General features: G+C 39.6%; 1 protein-coding gene across 1 annotated transcript; it reads left to right on the plus strand.

Annotated features, from left to right (window-relative positions):
* The first annotated feature begins 5,660 nt into the window (after positions 1-5,660).
* On the plus strand, positions 5,661-8,025 carry LOC115721688 (CASP-like protein 1E1). Its single transcript, XM_030650751.2, has 2 exons — positions 5,661-6,007; positions 7,490-8,025. The coding sequence occupies exons 1-2, from the start codon at positions 5,763-5,765 to the stop codon at positions 7,827-7,829; spliced, it is 585 nt and encodes a 194-aa protein (XP_030506611.2). The 5' UTR covers positions 5,661-5,762; the 3' UTR covers positions 7,830-8,025.
* The last annotated feature ends 15,719 nt before the right edge of the window (positions 8,026-23,744 follow it).

The following is a 23,744-nucleotide window of genomic DNA, read 5'->3' on the forward strand; positions in this document are numbered from 1 at the left end:
ATTATTTTCATTTATGTTCCTAATTGAATATAAATATATATATTTTAATATTATTTGGATTTAAAATATCATCTCTACAAGTGTTCGGATAAGAGTGCGTAGGAAAGGAGAATGTGTTCGTCTGGTCTATCTAGTCTAATCTATCGGTATACTTAAAAAAAAATTACATGGTATACTTATTTTTATCATTTTTTTTTTATAAAAATATTAGTAGGCTGTATTTTTCTTTACTGTATATTTTCTTAAGTTTTATACTGCAGTATATTATATTTATTTTTTAGTTTATTTTTTATTTATTTTAGTGTTGTTTTACAATTATTTTCTATAATTTATTCTTTTAACGTCGATTTCACTATTTTTGCTCTATCTTGTTGGAATTAATAATTATTTTCTGAGTGTTCTCGTGGTGCTATGGTAGTTCTATCCATGGGTGTGAAAGATGGAGGTTATAAAATATACATTTCTTCTTCTTTCTCTATGGTTATTTTGTGGTTTTTTTTTTTTTTTTTTTTTTTTTTTTTTTATTTTAGTTCTCCTAAAAATACATTTGACGATCTCACTAGAAAAAAAGTTTTGAGGTGTGTGGTTCTTTTATGTTTTTCTAAGTAGTTATATCTACTTCTTGTTTTACAGTTATTTTTTTTGTTGTTTTGGTAGTTTTTTTGTTCTGATTTTTTAAGATTAGGCTTGCAAATATAACTGCTATTGCATTGGGTATTGAGGTTGTGCAGAACATTTTCTAGCTTTTTATAATCATGTTTTCCTTTCTTTTATTTGATTTGTTTTAATGTTGTTTTACAGTTGTTTTGCCATTATTATATATTTGACGTCGATTTTATTTTTTTCTCTCAATCTCACCAGAATTAATGGTTATTTTCCGATTGTTCTAGTGTTCCTGTGGTGAATCTGTTCGTTGGTGTGGAAGATGGAGACCTCATTTTTTTTTTCTGTTTACAGTATAAAAGAATTTTTTTTTGGCCAAGACAGTATAAAAGTAATTTCTACCGTATGGCAGTATTTTTGTAAAATTAGGCCAAAAGTTAGTATTTTTGTAAGTTTCCCTAAAAAAAACTAGTTAACTTTGCCCGCTTATTTTAATTTTTTTAATATTATAATAAAAAATATAATTATTTATTACTATAATAATATAATAAATAGAACTTAAAAATATAATACTAATATATTATTATATTAAAATTATATTATCAAATTACATATTATTATTAATAAGTTTATTTATAAAAATATAAAGCTCAAAAAAAAATAAAATTTTAGATCTATTCATCATATTAATAAGTATTATTATTAAGAAAGTTAAAAAAATTAATTAGTGTGTTTTATTATTTATTTCTTAATAAGTTTAAAATATATACTATTAACGTATAATAGAGTTTTAAATTGTATTTTTTAAAAAATAAAGAGTGATGTAAAAAAAAAAGTTAAAGTATTATCATTATTTAAGTAAACACTTTTTCCCATAATGAATTTATTTTTTTATATATATATTTTGATTATTTAAAGTTGTTGTTATTAGGAATGCACATTTCATCAATAGGGATGGGGCACCGCGGGGACTCACCCCTAATGGGACGAAGATTCTCCTTCTAAATAGGGAACGGGATGGGGACGGAGATTATTTTTTATCCCTGAATGTTAAACAAGGCGGGGACGGGGATCACACTCCTCGCCTCCATGGAGACCTATTTAGTATTTTACTTTATATTTCTAATAATATTTAATAATTTGTAATTTATGTTTGAATTTTTTAATATATTAGTACCCTTTTTATGACATTCAAATTGTATTTTGAATAATAATTAGTTTACTGAATAATAATTAATGTATAATATTTTAATTTTTATGTAGTGTAATATTTTTATATATATAAATTTTTATGACCCTAAGTGGATTCAACAAGTATATCAACTACTTTATACTTGATAAGAGTAAAAGATTCGTCAAGGGATCAAGAAATCAAGACCCTATACAAAAGAGGACTTCAAAAGCTCAAAGTCAGCATAAAAGTCAAAGTCAAAGTCAACTCTAGGGGAAAAGTCAACTTTGGATCAAAACATGCAAATCAAGCTAGAAAGCTCATCTACATCAAGACGACACACACTCAAATAGTATAAGTTTACTTTTGTTTTGTTAAAGTAATTTGCATATTACACTAGGGTTTATAAGTTCAAATTTTGGCCCACTCACTAACCTGTGCGACAAGTTTTCTCACCCAATATAGTTCAAAAAAAATTTAAATGACTTTTTAAATCACATATCGTTTAGCTAAGAGAACAAAATTAGAATTTCTGAAATCGAATAATCGATTCAGTAGAGAGTTATGGCCATTTTAGTGCGAAAAATTGAACTTTTTGCCACTGTCAAGAATTCAATTAATAACTGGTTCACTTGAAACAAATTTACCGGTTAGCAATCTGTGAACCGGTTTGCCCAGTGGCAATCTCATTTTTTGTGTCCAACGGTTATTTTTCACCCCAACACTATAAACTCGATTTTCACTCAAAAATTCAAGTTGGCTGAGCATGTGAGTTTCTTACTATTCTACGCATGATTGAACTAGGACGGCCTAACTGGTCATGCCAAACAATAAATGAATTTTTTGGTCTGTGAACTTCTCGTTCACAATGACATGAGTTTTTATTGTACTTAAACGTGTAATGTATAAATTTGAAAATAAACCAGGTAATTTTTTTAATGTATACTTTTTTCTTAAAATAATAGATGTAATGCAAAGATACTCAATATTATTTTCATATATTATCTCAATATGATATCTATTACGACGTATATCTTTGAAGCTTAACATATTCTTTTTTGATTTGGTGGATAATATAAGATATCTTCTATAATAATTTTTGTTCCTATAGACATCAATATAATGACTCTTTTGGAGCCTTCAATTAAATTTACAGTGCCTAATATTGTATGAACATTTATTTTCATTCTTGATGAATTTAATAAATATATATCGCTTCTAAGTATTGTATGAGTGGTTGTGCTATCCGCCAAACATATATCATCACCATTATTTGTGAAATCATGTATAAGATGATAAATGTTCATTACTTCATTAACAACAAAGAAAAAACATAATAAGTTCAAAATATAAATACTTAAACAATAAAAGTTCATTACACAAACATCACAAATAAAATAAATTGCCTTAAAGTAAATAAAAAATAATAAAAAATAAAAATTAAATAAAAATTACAAAGAAAAATGATTTTAATTGTGGACATTCTCATCTCCATTGTCGATATTTATATTTCTATTAATGAGAGATCTTCATTAATAAAAATATGCAACATCTAAGTGCTTAATATCCAATGGCTTTTTGAAAAGATCATCATCTTGATAGACAAAATTTGTTTCTATTTTTTTGTTCTCTTTCACAGATGCTTGATAAAAATTAACAAGGTATTTTACTGTACGACAGGTACGTGATCAATGTCCTTTCATTCCACATCTGAAAAATATCCATAAAGAGTATCTCTCTCTAGTTTCTGTCTCTAGAAATTAGAGTTTTCAGATTTAGTTATTTTTTTTTTTGTAAATATTCTCGTGAGAATAAAAACTTGAAGTGGATGTAACTCTAAAATTATCGCAACATTGGAAGTGAACTACTATAATTACTTGTATGTGCTCTCTATTTTACTTATGTACTTCTAACTTTTATCTGGTTTATACATACAAACGAGTTGGCCTGATTTTTGCATCAATACTCACCAACTGGCTCTATTATACGTGTGTCCAATGACGGACTTACCTTAGTGGGTAGGTGAAAAATTGCCTACTCTCAAATCATTTTTTTCTTCTTTACATATTTACATATATCATATTTATATACAGTAAGACTTACTATTGACTAAACAACTTGAGGCTAGTTCAAGTGGCCATAGGTGGGTGTGTGTGTTAGAGATCCTGAGTTCGAGTCCTAGATAAAATATGGTTATAATATATAAAATCTTAAATGAAAGGCTTACTATTGACTACCTACCCTCATATTTCATTCATATATATGCATATAAAATTGTAGATAATAAATGTTTTTGTAAATATTAATTTTTCACACTCTAGATTTTGGTTCTAGGTCCGTCTCATGTTTCTATTTTTATTTACTTTTTATTTTACACACTTACTTTAAAGCTTTTTAAAAATTAGTGGTATGCCTATTATAACTAAAATAAAGATCATTATATAGAAAAAGTTAAATTATAATTTTTCTAAATACTAGATTTAATTTGGCGGTTGTTTGGTCATTTAATTCCTATTGAGATCTATGCAACTTTGATTATGCTTGATCTATTGGGTCTATTTATTTATTTAATTTTTGACTTGTAGGATTTTAATCTTTTAAACCATTGAATGATATTCTTCTTTAAAAAATATAATAAAAAAGCTAAACATCGTAACACCTAGTCTGTAAACCTAATTTTTTTCACACTTGAATGATAATCCTCTTTTGATTTCTTGTTTGATTCTAGTTGGCCATCGGATTTTATTCTTTTTAATGTTGGTTTGGAGACCTAGTGCATGTTTGACATCATAACTAAAAAACAGTTTTTTGTTTTTAAAAACAGAAAATGGTTTTTTGAAAATAATTTAGCTTGTTTGGTATTGTTTTTTGAAAACAGTTTTCAGAATATAAAATTACAAACCAATTCACTTTTAGTCAATATTATTTTTAAAAAACACTAACTAAACATGACTTGTTTTTGAAAACTTCAAAAACTATTTTTTTGTTCTCATTTCTTAAAACAATTTTTTAAAAATAAAAAACATAAAATATAATACCAAACATGCTCTTAGTTTTCTTCAATTTTTTTTTTATACTTGATCACTAGAGGCTTATTGAATCTTTTTTGTGGTTGTGGTTAGAATTTTATTATTTTTTTTTGTTATAAATGATTTGATAATTATTATTGATTTTGCTTTATGATCTATAACTTTTATTGAACTTTATCTAATTTACCTATTTATGAAATTTTTCATTTTTTCAAAAAAAATATTTCCAATATTTATATTATTGTTTTTTTTTTTTAAAAGAATATATTTCCACAACGTAAAAATGTATAAATAATAATTATGTAAATAATGGGTTGTAAGAAAAATACTGCAAAAATATATAAAAAAAAAAATTAAATTTCATAAAATTGTACATTTTTAATTGTTTAAGTATTTATAAAATAATCCATATTCTTACCTTAATTAATTGATAATAGCCAAATAAAACGGTAAATAATTATGATGGGAGGGAATAAGAATTATGAGAAAGGTTAAGGAGCATTAATGGTGTATAGTATTTTCTTATGTGTTAATATTGCTATTAGTCCAAATAAAACTATTCTAAACCAATCGTAAAATAACATATCTAAAAAGATACCACTCGTGGCTAATAGCAATACCCAAGAATTATTAGTTACTCCAGCGGCAAGCGCAACGTATGTGTGGATAGGAGTGGACCCTTCCATACATGCCCACCATCTCAGGCGGCCTACATTAATTAATAAGTTAAACTTTTGTGTCATATAATAATAATAACAATAGGCCCTTTCACACTACTCCTCCTACACCTATCTATCTATCTCTGTATATATATTTATATATATATATGTCCATTCCATATGATATAATCAGATATATATACCATCAATCTAAAGGCCAGGAGGTCAGTTTAAGTGTAGTTGTTTGGGAGAGTAGAGAGAAAAAATAATCTGATTGTTTCTGGGGAAATTAAGTTTATAATGGAGGGCAAAAATAATATGTATGAGGGAGTAGAAGTAGGGAGAGAAGTTAAGGTGGCTAACAAGAGAGGAGCAGGAGGTTGTGAAGGGCTTCTTAGGGTTTTGGGGTTTGTGTTTTGCTTATCGGCTGCTGTTATTCTTGGAGTTGATAAACAAACCAAGATTGTTTCTTTACAGCTTGTTCCAACTCTCCCACCCATCAATGTTCCTGCTCATGCCAAGTGGTATTATTTGTCTGCTTTTAAGTAAGTTCTCCTTCTTCTTCTTCTCTCAATTTTTTATACTCAAAATTCAAAAATATATTTTCTGTTTTTCTAAACTAAAATCCATTTGGACAATAATAATGTGTGAAAATATTTTAGCCAAAAATGAGCCCACATATTCTCTCTCTCTCTCTCTCTCTCTCTCTATATATATATATATTTATGAGTTTTTATAAAAATATTAAATTTAAAAAAAAATTATAATTTTATTATCACATAATTTAAAACAATATACAATATTTTTAAAAAAAATCCGCTTTACAATAAAAAAAGTAAAAAAAAAAAATTAATTGAGCACAGTATATAAAAAATCCGCCCAATGAAAAAAGTAAAAAAAATTGAAAATTCAGTATATGATATAAAAATTCTATTTTGTAGGAGTAATACTAGAGATGCTAGAAAATTCTTAGACATTTTTTTTTACATATTTATGGGTTAAAAAGAAATTGTACTTGTACAACTAATTATCTAATATATAATATACTAAAAGTCAAATAATTTGATTAGTTAAGTAAATTGTTAGTTAATTTTGGAAATTGAAACTATTGTAAAAGTAATTGCCAGTACTGTTATTAATACGTGGGCCGATCATTAATAATGGAGGCACAAATTACAATAAAATTGCACCAGGACCTCTTCAATGTTGATGCTTTTTTTTTAAATTTTTTTTTTTTTGGCCTTATTAACTAATTCAACCATATAATGCAAAAATGATTTTTTTTAATTAAATAATAAAATTAAACATATAAAATTAAATTTGTCTAATAATGCCTAAATAATACCTAAAATGCATTTATATATATATTAGATCAATGTTACGTTAAATGTTATTAGTTTTCTATCTAATTAAGTTTAATTAAGTGATATTAAATGTTTGTATGTTTTATTTTTTAATAGGTAGATTATTTTAATTTTTTAAATGGAATTTGAGATGTTAATTTTTGACAATTTTTTTAACTATTGTAGCTATATTATTGTGCAAATGAATATATTTATATAAATATGTATTTTATATCTACTATAAGATATTGTGGTGAATTGTGCGTAATTCTCTCTAATCATATCAATAATATTTTAAATATATTAAATTTAAATTTCTTTATATAAATTATTTAGATAATTTTTATTTTTATATATAATAATTATTTCATAAAATTAATAAAAAATATTTTATTAAGTATTATTAAACCAAAAATTCAAAAGTCACATCAGCATCAAATTTTCTTCCCAACCATAAAATATGGTTACGACAATAATTGTCTGACTTACAGTTACATGCTATTTGGCAAAATACATAAATTTTTTTTTGGTAATTAAATACATAATATTTTAATTTCTTAAAGACAACACAATAAATAAATTTCGTTTATATGTTTTATTTTATGATGACATGCATGAGATGGAAAACGGTTACCTAAAATGAATTTTTAGCTCCATTTTCTAATATGTATTGAAAATGGTTAGGTACTTTGTGGTGGCACATGCCATAGCATGTTCATACGCAGTACTTTCTCTACTTCTTTCTTTGGGTAACCGCGGCGGAAAGAGGGGCAACATCAGCCTCGGCATTGCGATGGCCGACATAGTGATGGTTGCGTTGCTTTTCTCAAGCAACGGGGCGGCCGTGAGCATCGGGCTGATGGGTTACCAAGGGAACTCACATGTGCAATGGAAGAAGGTTTGTAATGTATTTGGCAAGTTTTGTCACCAAGCAGCGGCTGCTTTTGTGGTGTCTGCACTTGGAGCTATTGCCTTCCTATTGCTTATTGTTTTTGCCCTCAAACGTCTCCACAAAAAATTATAATGATCCAATTTATATAGTTTTTTTTGGCTTCATAAATAATTGTGGTTAATTAATTAGGTTTTTTTTTTATTTTGTTATTTTTTTTTTTTTGCCACTTTGTAGAAATTAAATGTTGGGTTATCAATTAATGTTGTGGTTATGGGGTTTGTATCAACTCTAAATAATTAAGAGCGTTTTTTTAAAAAAAGAAAAGAAATATTATAGTAATACTTTATATTTTTATTACATTAAAAAGTGAAACTGGATACCTATATAAATACTTGTTATTAGTATTTTCGGATAGCTAGTAAGTGGACTACAACAAAAGCCCATGGGAACAAGGCCCATTCGATGAGCTCAGATGAATTATTCAGACAGCTTGCTTATGGAGAGAACAAAGCTAGAAGAGAAATTATATTGTATACTGTTGCCCCTGAATTCGCCCAATATACGTGGACCAGTCGGAAAGGGACACGTGGATCAGATAACTTGTAAATATTTGATAAGTCTTTGTATGCCACAAGGAAGCACCCTGGGCATAGGTCCCGGAGGAGGCACCCGGAGTGCAAGGTGCTCCCGGAAGCTCGCGTAGCATGAAGCCTCTCCGGGATGTGTCAGGCCTCTCCTGAGCAATCAAGTCGCATTTAATGCCGCATGGGAGGAAGCGTGTTGGGACTGTAACACGCAATAAAGTCTGACGGCACAACCCCCAAACAGCTGCGCTACAGTAATGATCATTTAAGACTAGCGACGGCTACTCTGCGAAGAGTCACGTCAATCACAAGGCAAAAAGGACATTCCTCATAAAAACCCTACAGCACCTAGGGATTTGACCATGCATCACCCATGGTATATTCATTGGAAATGCCCAACTTTATGGATATTTGCAGATACGTGTGTAAGAACAATCCTAGGGATCACCCCACCAAAACACTATAAATACCCCCTCAAAGCTCATTTAATGGGGTCGAGAATCTTGGGTTGCATAAGAGCAAGAAGAGAAAATACTCACCAAGAACATTCTCTGTATTTATGAGAAAAACATTCTCTCAAGAGTGGAATCTGTATTAAACACATCCATTAATAACAAAGACTCGTGGACTAAGGCTCATTAACGCCCCAACCACGTAAAAAATCCTCATCTCGCTTTCTTACAGCTCTTTACTATAATCATATTTTAATAGTTGCCGAAAATCTCGGTCAACATTTTGGTGCTTTCATTGAGAGCTGAGGAAAGCTGCTACATAACAAGCATTTGACTTCACAAGAATGGTGGAGACAAGAAGTACACGTCATCCTCGTCCTCTAGAAGATGCTCAAGATCCAAATGAGGAAGATGTGGCCTCAAGAGCGGCAGAGGAGTCCGAGGAAGAAGAAGAAGAAATAGTCCCCGACGAGAACTACGAGGAAAACCTCGACGAGTATGCCTACGACGGAGGAAGTTACTCAGAGCTGGTGCTCCTCAGACAAAAAGCTATCGATCATGAAGCCGAGATCGAAGCTCAGAAAGCGCAAAACCAAAAAATGCAGGAAGTGATGCTAGCCATGCAGAAAGCCATGGAGGCAGCTGGTATTCACGTGCATCCCAAGGCAATGGCCGCTAGGCTCGACGGAGAGCCAGCGACGTCTTCGCCTAATTCCCAGCAGCAAAGACCTAGGGAACCTAGCCCTATAAGGCACCCTGCTGAGGAAAATCAAACAAAAAACCCTACTTCTACCCCTGGGCGAAAGAAAAAGGTGCAGGATCCGCGAAGGGTCCGCTCAGATTTCCCTAAAGGGAAATGTCCGCAGAGGGGCAAGCCCCAGAGAGGGAGTCTTGGCCCTCGGGATCGAGGGGACGGAAAAGCGTTTACGTGCACCATGAACCGGGGGTAGAGGAAGAAGAGGACGAGAGATGTCCTCCCATTGATCCGAGAAATCAAATCAATGGGAATCAAGGTGACCTCCGGGATCACCTTGACCAAAAGATACGTGCCCGTGGTTTCCTCGGGTACGTTAAACGAAGGGATTATGGCGGAACTTGCCATACTTCGAAAAGACATTGCTCGAGTCTCCGGAGGCGGAAGGGAGACGACTCCGACTCGGACAGCGAGGATCGGGAGCCGTGTGCCAAGCATATCCTGGAGGCTGAGCTCCCTAAAAACTTCAAGATGCCCGAAATGGCGGCATATACTGGGAACTGCGATCCCAGTGACCACCTGTCACGGTTCAACCGTGTCATGACAGTCATGCGGGTCAGCAATGACGCCAAATGCTTGTGCTTCCCCCTCACTCTGAGCGGATCAGCGGAGGAATGGTTCAAAAAGCTGGAACCAGGATCCGTGGGTTGTTGGAACAAACTCCAAACCAACTTCCGGAGACAGTTTGTCGCCGCTAGGAAGGTTAACTTGGAGGTTAGTGCCTTGACCAACATCAAGCAACTGCCCACCGAGACCTTGAAGAATTACATCAAGAGGTTCCGAGAGGAAGCCTCGAAGACCAAGAAGGTCGATGACGGACAACAGCTTGCGCTTCTCCAAGCAGGAATCCGCACTGGGACTCCCTTCTGGAATGAGTTGCGGCAAGAAGGCGCCGCTAGCCTCCGGGACTTCAGGAAGAGGGTCCAAAAATATATTAACCTCGAAGAAGCCCAGATCGTGGCTTACGGAGGCTATTATCCCACCGGGATAGCAGGATACATGCCAGGAGTGTCGCCCTCGGGTACTGCCCCGACCGCGACTCCGCAAGTAAGTGGCATACAGTTCTCTGCTACTCCCGGATACAGCCAGGGCCAAGCTTTGGCACCGGCATCTTCCCATTACGGCAACCCGTCCGGGGTAAATGGACGAGCTCCTTCACAGGCTGCCCCGACTGCTAGCTTAACAGGCCCTACCCAGGGGTCGAGGAGCAAAGGGTCCTCCAAGGGCAGCACCCGAACAGGAGAGAAGCGCCAGAAGAAGGGGTACACACCCCAATACACTCAGTACACGGAGCTCACGGACTCCCAGGAACGTGTGTATTTTGCCACTAGGCAAAATACGCACTACCGGAGACCACAGCCATTGTACAAAGATAGCTCCCGGAGAGATCCGAGCAAAAGATGCGAATACCACAACGACATTGGTCATAGCACCAATGAATGTAAGAATCTCAAAGATGAGATTGAAAATCTAATCCGCTTGGGCCACCTCTACGAGTGGATCAAAAATAGGTTGCCCCACCTTAATCCAGGGCAGGTGGCCGGGGGTATGCCTCCGGGAACACCAGGGGGTACAGCAGGGGTATTGCCTCCAGCTGCTCCCGCAGGTGACACCCAGCATATTCCCGGGCTACCGCCCCGGCCTAATGGACGGGTAGCCATGATCTCCGGAGGTCCCCATATCGGAGGAAACACTCGCAATGAGCGAAAACGATATGCCGAGGCCGCGAAACACAATGAGGTGTGGGAGGTTTCTCAACTCCCAGCTCAAAGGCCTCGGCTAATGGACCAACCCATAACGTTCACGAAAGAAGACGCCAAGACGGTGCGTTTCCCTCACCACGACCCACTGGTCATAGAGACCCCCATCGCAAACAAAGTGGTGGCTAGGGTCTTGATTGACAATGGGAGTTCCGTGAACCTGCTCTTCAAAGAAGCCTTCACGGTGATAGGATTGACCGACCGGGACCTCTCGCCTAGTGGGTCACAGCTCACGGGATTTAACGGGACGACGCTCATCCCGATGGGAAAAGTAAGGCTCCCGGTTACCCTGTGCCCGGATACCCCCCAGAGCACATTTAAATATTGCACCTTCGTGGTGGTAGACTGTCCAACAGCCTACAACGCGATCCTTGGCCGGCCGGCCCTAGTGGACTTTGGTGCAATAACTTCAATCCGACACTTGTGCCTAAAATTCCCTACCCAGGAAGCCAGAGTCGGAACTGTGAGGGGAAATCAGGGAGAGACCAGGCAGTGTTACAATGTTGCCACCCACCTACCTGTACTCATGGTCCGGGAGTCCCCTGAAATAGAGAAGGCTGAAGAGGATGAGTTGGATCCTCGCATAGGATCCGAAAGGGTCGTGGAACCAATGGAGGACGTCGAAGAAATACCAGTGTGCGACGACGACTCCACTAAAGTACTCCGGATAGGGAAGAGCCTGGGTCCGGAGGAAAAAGACAAAATAATAAAAACACTGAAAGGCGCCATCGACATCTTTGCATGACGCCAAGAAGACATGACCGGCATAAGCCCTCATGTCATCACCCATGTACTCAATGTCAATCTGGACATGCCTCACTTGTCTGACAAAAGAGACGCCCGCTCGACTCGGTGAAAGCCGAGGCCTTAGAGAAAGAGGTGGACAAACTTTTGTCCGGTGGCATGATCCGCGACGTGTACTATCCGGAATGGCTGGCCAATCCGGTCACAGTGCCCAAGCCGAACGGGACTTGGCGAGTTTGTATAGATTTCACGGATCTAAACAAAACACGCCCAAAGGAGGCCCTTCCCGCTACCCGGGATCGACCGGATGGTAGACGCCACGTCCGGATTTAAGCTTCTTGTCTTTCATGGATGCCTATGCTGGGTACAACCAAATAAAAATGCATACGGCGGACCGAGTGCACTAGCTTCGGGGCCGATAAGGGGGTATACTGCTACCTAGTCATGCCTTTCGGATCGAAAAACGCCGGAGCAACCTATCAAAGAATGGTTAACGGATGTTTAAAAGCCTCGCGGGACGAAACATGGAGGTATATGTAGACGACATGCTCGTCAAATCCAAAGCATGCAACGACCATGCAAGCGACTTAGAAGAATGTTTCGAAGTCGTCGGAGATACGGTATGAAGCTCAACCCGAAAAAGTGCACCTTTGGGGTCAAGTCCGGAAAATTCACGGGCTTCATAGTCGGCCAAAGGGGGATCGAAGCAAACCGGAGAAAATCCAAGCTCTCTGGACATGCCACCCCCCAAGAAGCATAAAGACGTGCGAGCTTGACGGAAGGTAGCCGCATGTTGGCCGCTTTATCTCACGATCCACGGACAAGTGCATACCCTTCTTCAACGTACTGAAGAAATGCCAAAAGTTCGAATGGTCGGATGAATGCGAGGAGGCATTCAAGAGGTTAAAAGACCACATGGCCAAACCTCCTATCCTATCAAAACCCGTCCTTGGAGAAGACTTATTCCTTTACTTGGCCGTCTCCGAGCACGCGGTTAGCGCCACAGTCGGGAGGAAGAAAAATTCAGCACCCCGTGTACTATGTCGGTAAGCGCATGATAGGGGCGAGACAAGGTACCGGTCATTGAAAAATTAGTATTACGCCTCTGGTGGCATCAAGGAAGGCGAGGCCATACTTCCGAGCCCATCCGATCAAAATCTTAACCAATCATCCGCTCCGCAAGTTCTCCGGAAGCTTTGAAGCATCCGGAAGACTCCTCAAGTGGGCAATGGAGCTAAGTCAATTCGACTTACACTTCGTACCCCGGATCTCCATAAAAGGCCAAGCCTTGGCAGACTTCATTACCGAATGCAATGAAGCCGAGGCAACAGCTAATACACCGGTACCACCAATCCCCACCTGGAGGGTGTTTGTAGACGGAGCTTCTAATGAGAACGGTTCGGGAGCCGGAGTAGCTATGATCTCACCAACTGGACTACGGCTCCAGGCAGCACTTCGATTTAACTTCACAGCTTCAAACAACGAGGCTGAATATGAAGCCTTGATAGTAGGGCTGAAATTGGCAAAAGCTGTAGGGGCCAAAAGAGTGGAAGTCTACAGTGACTCTCAACTGGTCGTAAACCAAGTGTCCGGAGAATACCAAACTCGCGGCGAACGGATGGCCGCGTACGTAACAATAGTCCGAGAACTACTCCACGAGTTCACGGACTATAAAATAGAAAGAATCCCCCGAGAGAAGAACGCTCACGCGGACTGTCTGGCTAAGTTAGCCTCGGACAGCGAAATCGAAGAGCTGGGGGTAGTACCAGTGGAACGCTTGGCAGAGCCAAGCATCAAAATAAAAGAGACCACGCTAACGGTTGGGTAAGAACCCTGTTGGATGGTCCCCATCATAAAATACATAACCACAGGTGAGTTGCCCCAAGAGAGGGCGCTGTCTCGAAAGATTCAGTATCAGGCTCATCGTTACGTAATGATGGATCAAATTCTCTACCGGAGAGGACTCAGCATGCCTTATTTAAGGTGTGTATCGGACCCTGAAGCTAGACAAATCATGCTAGAGGTCCATGAAGGGTTCTGTGGAGATCATACGGGAGGACCCAGCCTCTCAAAGAAAATATTGAGGCAAGGGTACTTTTGGCCAACAATGAAAAAAGATTGTATAGACTATGTCCAAAAGTGTGACTCGTGCCAAAGGTACGCGAACATACCGAGAGCTCCTCCAAATGAGATCACCCTGATGACCAGCCCCTGGCCCTTTGCGGTACGGGAATAGATCTCATCGGGTCTCTACCTACGGGAAAAGGAGGGGTAAAGTATGCAATAGTAGCAGTAGACTACTTCACCAAATGGACAGAGGCCCAGCCTATGAAGACAATAACGGCCAAAAAGGCATTGGACTTTGTTATCAAAAACATAGTGTGTCGATACGGCTTGCCTCACAAAATAGTCTCAGACAATGGAAAGCAATTTGATTGCGAGGAATTTACTGACTTCTGCAACCAACACGGAGTAGTGAAAAGCTTCTCCGCGGTAGCCAGGCCTCAAACAAATGGCCAGGCGGAAGCGGTCAATAAAATCCTAAAGGTCACCTTAAACAAGAAGCTGCTGGCCTGTAAAAATAACTGGCCTGAAGAATTGCCAAGGGTATTATGGGCCTACTGGACGACCCCCAGAACCACAACCGGCCACTCGCCCTTCTCAATGGCGTACAGTTGTGAAGCAATGGTCCCGGTAGAAACATAATTCCCATCCCACAGGAGGACGACTTACGATCCTGCCACTAATCAGGCACTGCTCCAAGAAGCTTTGGATCAAGTCGAAGAACTCCGGGATGAGTCTCAAATACGGATGGCTGCTTATCAAAAGAAGGTGACAAAGTATTTTAACTCTAAAGTTAAAAACAGAAAATTCGCTATTGGAGATATGGTCCTAAGAAGGGTTTTCCCAGCCACCCAAGAACCCGGAGTGGGGGTACTTGGACCAAATTGGGAAGGACCATATGAGATCGAGGACGAGATCGGCTCCGGTACTTATAAACTAAAAAGAATGGACGGAACCACCGTCCCAAGAGCCTGGAATGCCGATCACCTCAGAAAATATTACCAGTAGCGAAATAAAACTTAGAGTTTGTTAAAAGGGTTTGTACCGTCCAAATGTATACCTCCTCTATATTAAATAAAACTGAGTGCCTTAAAAACAAAGTTTCTATGCCACTCAGGGGGGTACTAGGGTATACCGCACGGACAAACAGAAAAACAAACTAAGTAAAATATCCTGACCCAAAGGGCAGGTCAGAAAGTATGCACAAAAATAAAAAGCATAAGTATAAAAACCCTGATCCAAAGGACAGGTTCAAAAACGTAAGTGTGACAAAAGAAAAGATCACATAAAAAACATCCTGGCCCAAAGGGCATGTCATATACATATAAATGGCCCGGGGACAGGCCTTAAAATATAATTGTCTCCCCTTCAAATGAAAGCTGCTACCTATATGTAAATTGTTCTAAGGCAGCAGCAAATATGTACAAAAAAAAAAAAGGAGTTACAAAAGAAACGGGTGGAATCTTGGTAAGTTGTACGGCAGCTCAGTCAGCTCGCGGAGGAAGGCGAGGTCCAATACGCGCCTCTAGCGCGGCATCAAGCTTCTTCTTCTTTTCCCGAGATTTGGCAATCATTTCCTCGGGTTTGGGATAAAAAGTAAGCTTGATATTCTGATCATTGGTGGACCAAGCCATGTAGACACCATCGTCGAAGCGCTTCGGACACCGGGCGCAGGAAACGGGGGAGAGGAGCTCGGCCCTCTTGGCCTTCCTGGTGGATTGTTCTTTGAAATCCCTAAGCTCCTTCAACTCCGCAGCTAGAGCGGCCTTGGACTCAATGTCCGACTGGTGAGTTTCCTCTAAAGATCTCACCTTGGCGACCATTTCATCCAAAGCCTCCCTGGCCTCCCGAAGATCTCGCATGGCCTTGTCAGCAGCCTCAGTTTGAGCCCTTAGTTCCTCCTGGTGTTGGGCCTCCATCCTGTCCCTCCGCTGGGCCTCGTCCCGGATCATGGCCTCCGCCTGAGCCTCCCTCCGTCTGGCCTCCTCTTCCTTGGCCTTGGCAGCCGCCTCCTGGCGCTCGGCAGCCTCCTGGTAGATCTGCCTCTCCGCTGTGAGGTCCTGAAGGACCTTCCTGACATCGTTCATGTCCCCAAAGTCGGACAGAACGAAGCCATGATTTATGATGTTCTTGGAGAGGCGGCCAACCTCAGCAGCAAGCTGAACCAATAATGCAAGGATAAGGAGAAGTTTCTCAAAGGAAAAAATAAAATATAAACAATAAAAGGAAAAGCGAAAATTGCAAAGTACTTACCACCGTGAGAGAATGGCTGAGGTCCTGGACCTGGAAGATGGAGTTCAGAGAAGCGCAAGTGGCAAACCGCTTAGGCGCGCAACGGGTGAGCTGGGAAGCGAACTCGCCGGTCATCTCCGCGGCAAAAGGAGCCAAGGTGGGCCCTAGGAAACGACGGAACCAGTCCGATAAGGGGTCCAGATTAAGGTCCCACGGATCCTGGTAATCCGGGTGGTTGATGCTCGCCTCGACCTCCGCCCGCAGAATCCTCCTAAGGGCTTCCACTTCGGCGTACCCCCGGGAGTACTCATCCATAGCATAGTTATGCTTGGCTATTCGAAGCTCCTGCCTCACCTCGTCCCCCGGAATCGGGGTAAGCACGATGTTGGGAGGAGCAGGATTTTCCTCCATGGGGGAGACCCCGCCGTCCAGACCATGAGCAGGAGTGTCGGCCCTCCGAGGCTTCTTGGGCTCATCCTGGGCAATCATCTTGCCCTTGCGCTTACGAATCAGAGCCACCTCAGGCTCCTCTTCGCCCTCCTCAGCTTCCTCCGGAAGGGCTCGGGGCTCTCCCGCACCCTCAGCGGCTTCCTCCGAGAAGTCCCATCCTTTCCCTTGGCCTTCTCCCGGAAGCACCTCCTCGTCATCCACTAAGTCAATAGTGTCGGGGAGAGCGCTGGAAGAAACCTTCAAGGAAGGGACCGGGGGAGAAGAGGTAAAGGCCGGAGGAGCCACGGGAGTATGAACTCCAGCAAGCTGGTCCAGGATGGCATCCATGGAGATACCTGATTCACAAAATAAGCAAGTGTTAGAAGACCGTGAGGAACCGCTTATACAAGACATAACAAATAAGCTACTCCTACCCGAACTTTCTAATTCAGCCCTAGCAAAGTCCTGAACTTTAATGCTGGTGGCGTCATCTCCGAGATAACTATCCGAGGGCCGGAACCAGCTGGACGTTATGTAAGCTGAAGGATCTAAGGGAATAGGTTCCGGAGGGCCGGAGCCCATCCGGGACCGACCTAGGTAATCTCCTAGGTTCGAAAAATAAAATTCCTTCAAACGATCCCCCCACCGGGTCGACGGCATCTTAAATCTACGAAGACGCTCGTCGAACCCTACGGGCCTACGACTGGTGTATTCATCAACGGAAGGAACATAACGAATTATCAAGGGAGACTTACCGCCGGCACCGGAGGTGCTAGCACCAGGAGCCCCCGAGTTTGGTTCGGGGACCGAAGGCTGTGGCCGGGAAGTTTGCTTCTCGGAAGAATCTTCAATGCGAAGGGTCCTCCGGGCAGGGCGATCCCCAATCTCTTCTTGAAGAATCTTGTCAAAAAATTTAGCCTCGGACTTCCCGGCAATGGCTTGGCTCCGTCGCACCACCGGACTCCCCACGCGAAGTCCTCTCCCAGAGGCGGCCTGGGCCTGAGAGTATGCTTTCTCCTGGGCCTTCCGGTAGAGATAATCTTGGTATTTTTTCTCTGCCGTGGCAATGAGCTCATCCCGGAAGGCCTTCTCCGCAACCGGTGCCCTCACATTGGGGCAGATGACCCGGGAGAGGTTGGAGTCCTCCACGGATTGGTGAGGAAGGATAAGTTTGGCCTTCCTACAATTCTCCGTGGTGACTAAGCCCCCAACGTCGAGATCGGCGCGGTCGTAGGAAGCAAAGGCTTGGGCCCTTCGGAGGAAAGCCTGAGTAGGGGGCGTCCGTTGGTAAGGTGGGATCCGCACCCACTCCGTGAGGAGCTCCGGGTGGTCCACAGCCCTGAACCCGGAGGAGAAGAAAAAGCGATGGCGATACTCCTTAACGTGAGTCTGCCTATTATACGGAACCACCCCCTCGTTAGCAGGATGGATCCGGAACCCATAAAAACCGTCCTTAAGTTTGTCCCCTTTCTTGGGGACGGATACAAGTTCGTAAAAATACAAAATTTCTGCCGGGCTGGGAGACCCCCAGCCGCGGGCGGTATAAAAAATAAATAAGCCTGAGAGCAGGCGGTAAGCTTGAGGAATGAGTTGGTATGGCGCAAGGCCGACAAATACAAGGAAATTAACAAAATAATCTTGAAGCGGGAGCATGGCACCGACCATCAAATGAGTCTGGCTCCAAGCCCCGAAGCCGTCATAGTTGTGATTAGGCGTCTCCGAGTCGCGAGGAGGCCGGTGATAGGTCCCTGAAGTGGAAGGTTTGATCCCAGCGACTTCTATAATATTCTCCAGCTGGTGAGGACAAGTCAGGGTGGATCGAAGCTCAGCCGCTTCCCACCCGGTCGCACGGGATTTGTACCCCTATTGCGGCAACAGGCCCCAGGGAAACCTCCTCCAACGTGGCCATGTCTTTTCCACTCTTCTTCGAAGATTTCGAACCAGAAGCAGACATTTTGTGTTCTGCGAAAGACAAAAAGGGAAAAAGAAAATTCCAGCAGTTAGGTCCCATACCAAACCCTAAGTCAAGAAAAAGGGAGTGGGGGTCCCCTAACCGCTGGAAAGAGGCCCCCTCCGGACACGTGTCACATGGGAAACCCTAGAAAGATTCCCTGAACAAGTGTCGGGTGCAGTGAAATCGCAGAAAGTGGTTTTACAGAGTAAAAAAAAAACCATTCTATGCCCTAAGCAACTGTTGAACGAAGAACACATGGCTCTCTTCAACAAAAATGCACATTATAACAGAGGCATGATAATGGCGATCCTACAACTAAAGCGGCGGACATAAAACAGAACACCCAAAGAACTTAGACACTCGCATACCCAGAAATCTCAAGGTACGAACCCAGGAAAACGAACGAAGCAAGTAAAAGCATGTTATCTAAGGATGCAAGAAACTTACAGTAAATCGTTGAACTGGGGGTCCTGAATGTGGTCGAGTAAAAGTTGAGAAGAACTGTTGAAAGCAAACACTGGAAAACTGGAAGAAATGTCTAAGTGCTAAGACAGTTCGTGCTGTTTTGAAGAATTTTCTCTCTAGGAAATTCGAGCAAAAATGGCAAGGAATGGAAAGTAACCAAACTGAAGGAAAGATGGTGGCTTTTATAGGCAAAAGTGCATGAGGAACAGGCGTCACCACCTACCAATCGTACGGTGGGGGAGATGCACGATTCGAATTCCCGAAAATCAACGGATCAGATCAAGCTGCCATAAAGGCGGTGGAAACGTTTGAGTATCCGTCTGACACCATTAATGCGCCGCATCAATCAAGGGGCGTGAAACGAATCGACCTCTGCAAAAAGCGAATCGCTGCATTTAATGCCATCATTAGACACGCTTTTACGCGCCCCAAGCTCGTGTCGGGAAACCGAGGAGGCGGCCGGAGACATCCCTGCAAAAAGCGAATCGCTGCATTAAATATCATCATTAAATGTGCCCTCACGCGCTCTGGGCTTGAGCCAGGGAAACGAGGAGTCAACCGGAGGCACTTAAGCAAGCCTTGATTTATTTTTCCAAGTAAACAAGGCTTGGGGGGTAGATGTTGCCCCTGAATTCGCCCAATATACGTGGACCAGTCGGAAAGGGACACGTGGATCAGATAACTTGTAAATATTTGATAAGTCTTTATATGCCACAAGGAAGCACCCTGGGCATAGGTCCCGGAGGAGGCACCCGGAGTGCAAGGTGCTCCCGGAAGCTCGCGTAGCATGAAGCCTCTCCGGGATGTGTCAGGCCTCTCCTGAGCAATCAAGTCGCATTTAATGCCGCATGGGAGGAAGCGTGTTGGGACTGTAACACGCAATAAAGTCTGACGGCACAACCCCCAAACAGCAGCGCTACAGTAATGATCATTTAAGTCTAGCGACGGCTACTCTGCGAAGAGTCACGTCAATCACAAGGCAAAAAGGACATTCCTCATAAAAACCCTACAGCACCTAGGGATTTGACCATGCATCACCCATGGTATATTCATTGGAAATACCCAACTTTATGGATATTTGCAGATACGTGTGTAAGAACAATCCTAGGGATCACCCCACCAAAACACTATAAATACCCCCTCAAAGCTCATTTAATGGGGTCGAGAATCTTGGGTTGCATAAGAGCAAGAAGAGAAAATACTCACCAAGAACATTCTCTGTATTTATGAGAAAAACATTCTCTCAAGAGTGGAATCTGTATTAAACACATCCATTAATAACAAAGACTCGTGGACTAAGGCTCATTAATGCCCCAACCACGTAAAAAATCCTCATCTCGCTTTCTTACAGCTCTTTACTATAATCATATTTTAATAGTTGCCAAAAATCTCGGTCAACATATACCTATTTTGTTTTATTTGTTTTAATTTTTATCTCTATTTTTATATTTTTTTAGATGTATTCACTTTTATGGATGATGTCCCCATTAGATCCCTTAAGTTATGTAAATTATATGCTAGACTTAATGGTATATTAGGCAATCCTCTCAAAAAAGTAAATATATTTTAATAAAAAAAATAATATATATGAGGGTATTTTTGATTATGGATACAAAAAAGAGGTATTTTTCAACTTATCCCAAGCTAGAAACCTAAAACTGGATCCACCAAAGATGTATTCTAGCGAGTAACCCAGAGAACTGAAGTCGGATTGACCTACGATCTTGTAAAAAGCGAGCAAATGTAAATTAAGAGAGAATGCTTGTAAGAAACTTTTGGAACAAAATGTGAAACGACGTCCAGCAAAAACTAGGATTGCAGAAGGCTAGAAACCTAAAGCTGGATCCACCAAAGATGTCTTCTAGCGGGTAACCTAGAGAACTGAAGTCGGATTGACCTACGATCTTGTAAAAAGCGAGTAGATGTAAATTAAGAGGGAATGCTTGTACGAAACTTCTGGAACAAAATGTAAAACGGCGTCCAGTAAAAACTAGGATCGCGGAAGGCGACCCACATGGCATATTTTTGACACGATCTCGAGAATTTAGGCCGTTTGTTTCATGTGTCAGACCACAGAGAGGCTCACGGCAAAAAAGAAACCATCTTTTTATTCAACACCCACTACACTGATATTGTCCTTCTCAAAACCAACAACACACGCACAAATGCCACTGTCATGTCAATAGTGTCTCCCACCAATTTTTTTAAAGAATGTCATTAAGGGTAATAATTTTTATTTATTTTATTTTATTTTTTAATATTAAATATATAATGCAAATTTGTTTTTTTAAAAAATATTTCTTATAACATAACTATCATATATTATAGTTTAACTCAAAAAGAAAAAAAAATAATTAATTTAAGTATTCCGATTATATTTCCTGACAATGTAAACAAGTTAAATTACACTATCACTCAATTTTCAAATAATTTTAGTAAACAATATATTACAAATATTAATTTTAATTATTTTTATTTATTCTGTGGTATTTTCTCTATTAATTTATGAATATGTGTAATAAATATAAGAGTGGTCATTTGTATATAAATGGTGTATGTAATTTAAATCTGTGACAATCATGATCAAAGGGACTATATAAATAGATCATAGCCATAAATTATGATAAAATTGAATATTATATTTGGATCAATTAAAGGGACCGATCATTAATAAAAGAGAAACTAAGAAAAATAATGTATGAGCATTGTCAAGATCGATCTTTAATGGCAAGATCCACTCAACTGTATTTCTGTTCAGCTAAAGATCCCAATTTTATAATAATTACTTGGTACAGTTGGAGATGCGCTTAAATTATATTAATTTCCCTTCAAAAAAAAAAAATAATAGTAATTAAGACACTCATAAATTGTTGTTGTTTTTGGGTAAGACACTCATAAATTTAGTACAATGTATTTTTAATGGGTATTATACATAAATAGTATTATTAAGAAAATTAATAAATTTCTATGTTTACTTTTGTTATCTATATTAACCTTGAAAATTAACAGGCCTATGTTTTGAGATTAATCAAGTCATGAAGTGCTTGCATGAAGGCAAGCATTTCGTGAAGCTTGTTTACTTGCAAGTGTTAATCTCAAAAATTAGCCCTTTTAACTCAGGATTTGTCCAGGCTAATTCGAGGGGATGATGAAGCTCACTCCATGAATTGTCCATAGTGGGATCGTTTGACAACATGCCCAATCGTTGAGGCCACTCGTAGGCCTCATGCATCTATCTCGCAGGCAACATGCCACTCGCAGACATCATGCCTCTCGCAAGCAGCATGCCCCTCGTAGAGAGCAGGCCTTTTCGCAAGCAGCAGGCAGCATGCCTTTTGCATGGGGTAGGCAACTCCCAAGCAATATGCCTCTTGTAGGCAGTAGGCTGCTCACAAAAAGCATGTCTCTCTCAGGCAACATGCCTTTTACACACTTTGAGCCTCGAGCAGGTCTCAGTCTCTCGATGTATGCATAACTTATGAGAGTTACATATTTTATTTTAGAGTGAAATTGAAAATTCATTTAATAGTAGAAATGTAGGGGTGAGATACAAATTTAATCAAAATGAGTTGAAATATTATTGATGAAGTTATTTGATTTTGAATTGAAATTTCTAAATCAATTTTGGCTATGTGCATATATAAAAAATTTTGACATATTTGGTGTCAAAATTTGTTGAAAATAATTTCTTGGAAGAAATTAAAAGGGCTATAGAGACAAATTGGTCTTCTATGTTTTTAATAAAGATACAAAAGGATATCTTGATAATGAAATGTGAAAGTGCGGGGTGATACTGCAATGTGAGAATTTTAGATAAGTTTGGTGTCTAAAACTAAAAATATGTACATTTGAGACATGTTTGGTGTCTTAAAATAAAGTGTAACTTGTACATATTTAGTGTCTAAATTAGTTTAATGTGATATTTAGGCATGTTTGGTGTCTAATAATTGGTGTATAATTTATATATGTTTGATGTCTAAATTAGTGTTTAATTTTAATATGATTGGTATCAAAATTAGTGAGAAAATTGAGTTAGTGTGAAAATTAATCTTTTATGATTTATTTTCAAAGCTTAAGATCTTATGAAGAAAAATTGTCACAACAAAAGTAAACACTATATTTTGGGATGTACAATTCACATGAAATCGATAGTGAGAGGTTATAACAAATTGCTTAATCTTCATACAAAATTAAAAGTATGAATTTTGAAGGATGGAAAATTGTTTAGTGCTCACACACAACACAAAATTCCAACAAAAGAGACGAATAACTTTTTAATGGAAATCTGGAAGTGAGGAACCGAAATTCTCGGAAGTCGTGAGTTTATTTACATGTACTGGTTGGACATACCACGTCAGATCGCTTCTTCAGCAAGTATAAGCTAACTTTAGTTTTGTCCTTCCGCATGGGATTCGAATCTAACTGGTAAAAGTAAAGGATTTCATTAGGAGACGAGACTATTACTAACTAGTCCTTGCAAAACACGTACCATTCTGCCAATAGTTTGTACACCCGCAGAATGAGTTGAAATAGAGCCACACCCACCTTCGCACAGAAATGAGCAAAGTAACTTCGAATTGAAAGGTGTGCTCTGACTTCGACATGATTC

This window comes from Cannabis sativa, chromosome 9, assembly GCF_029168945.1.
Source record: "Cannabis sativa cultivar Pink pepper isolate KNU-18-1 chromosome 9, ASM2916894v1, whole genome shotgun sequence".
NCBI classification, from domain to species: domain Eukaryota; kingdom Viridiplantae; phylum Streptophyta; class Magnoliopsida; order Rosales; family Cannabaceae; genus Cannabis; species Cannabis sativa.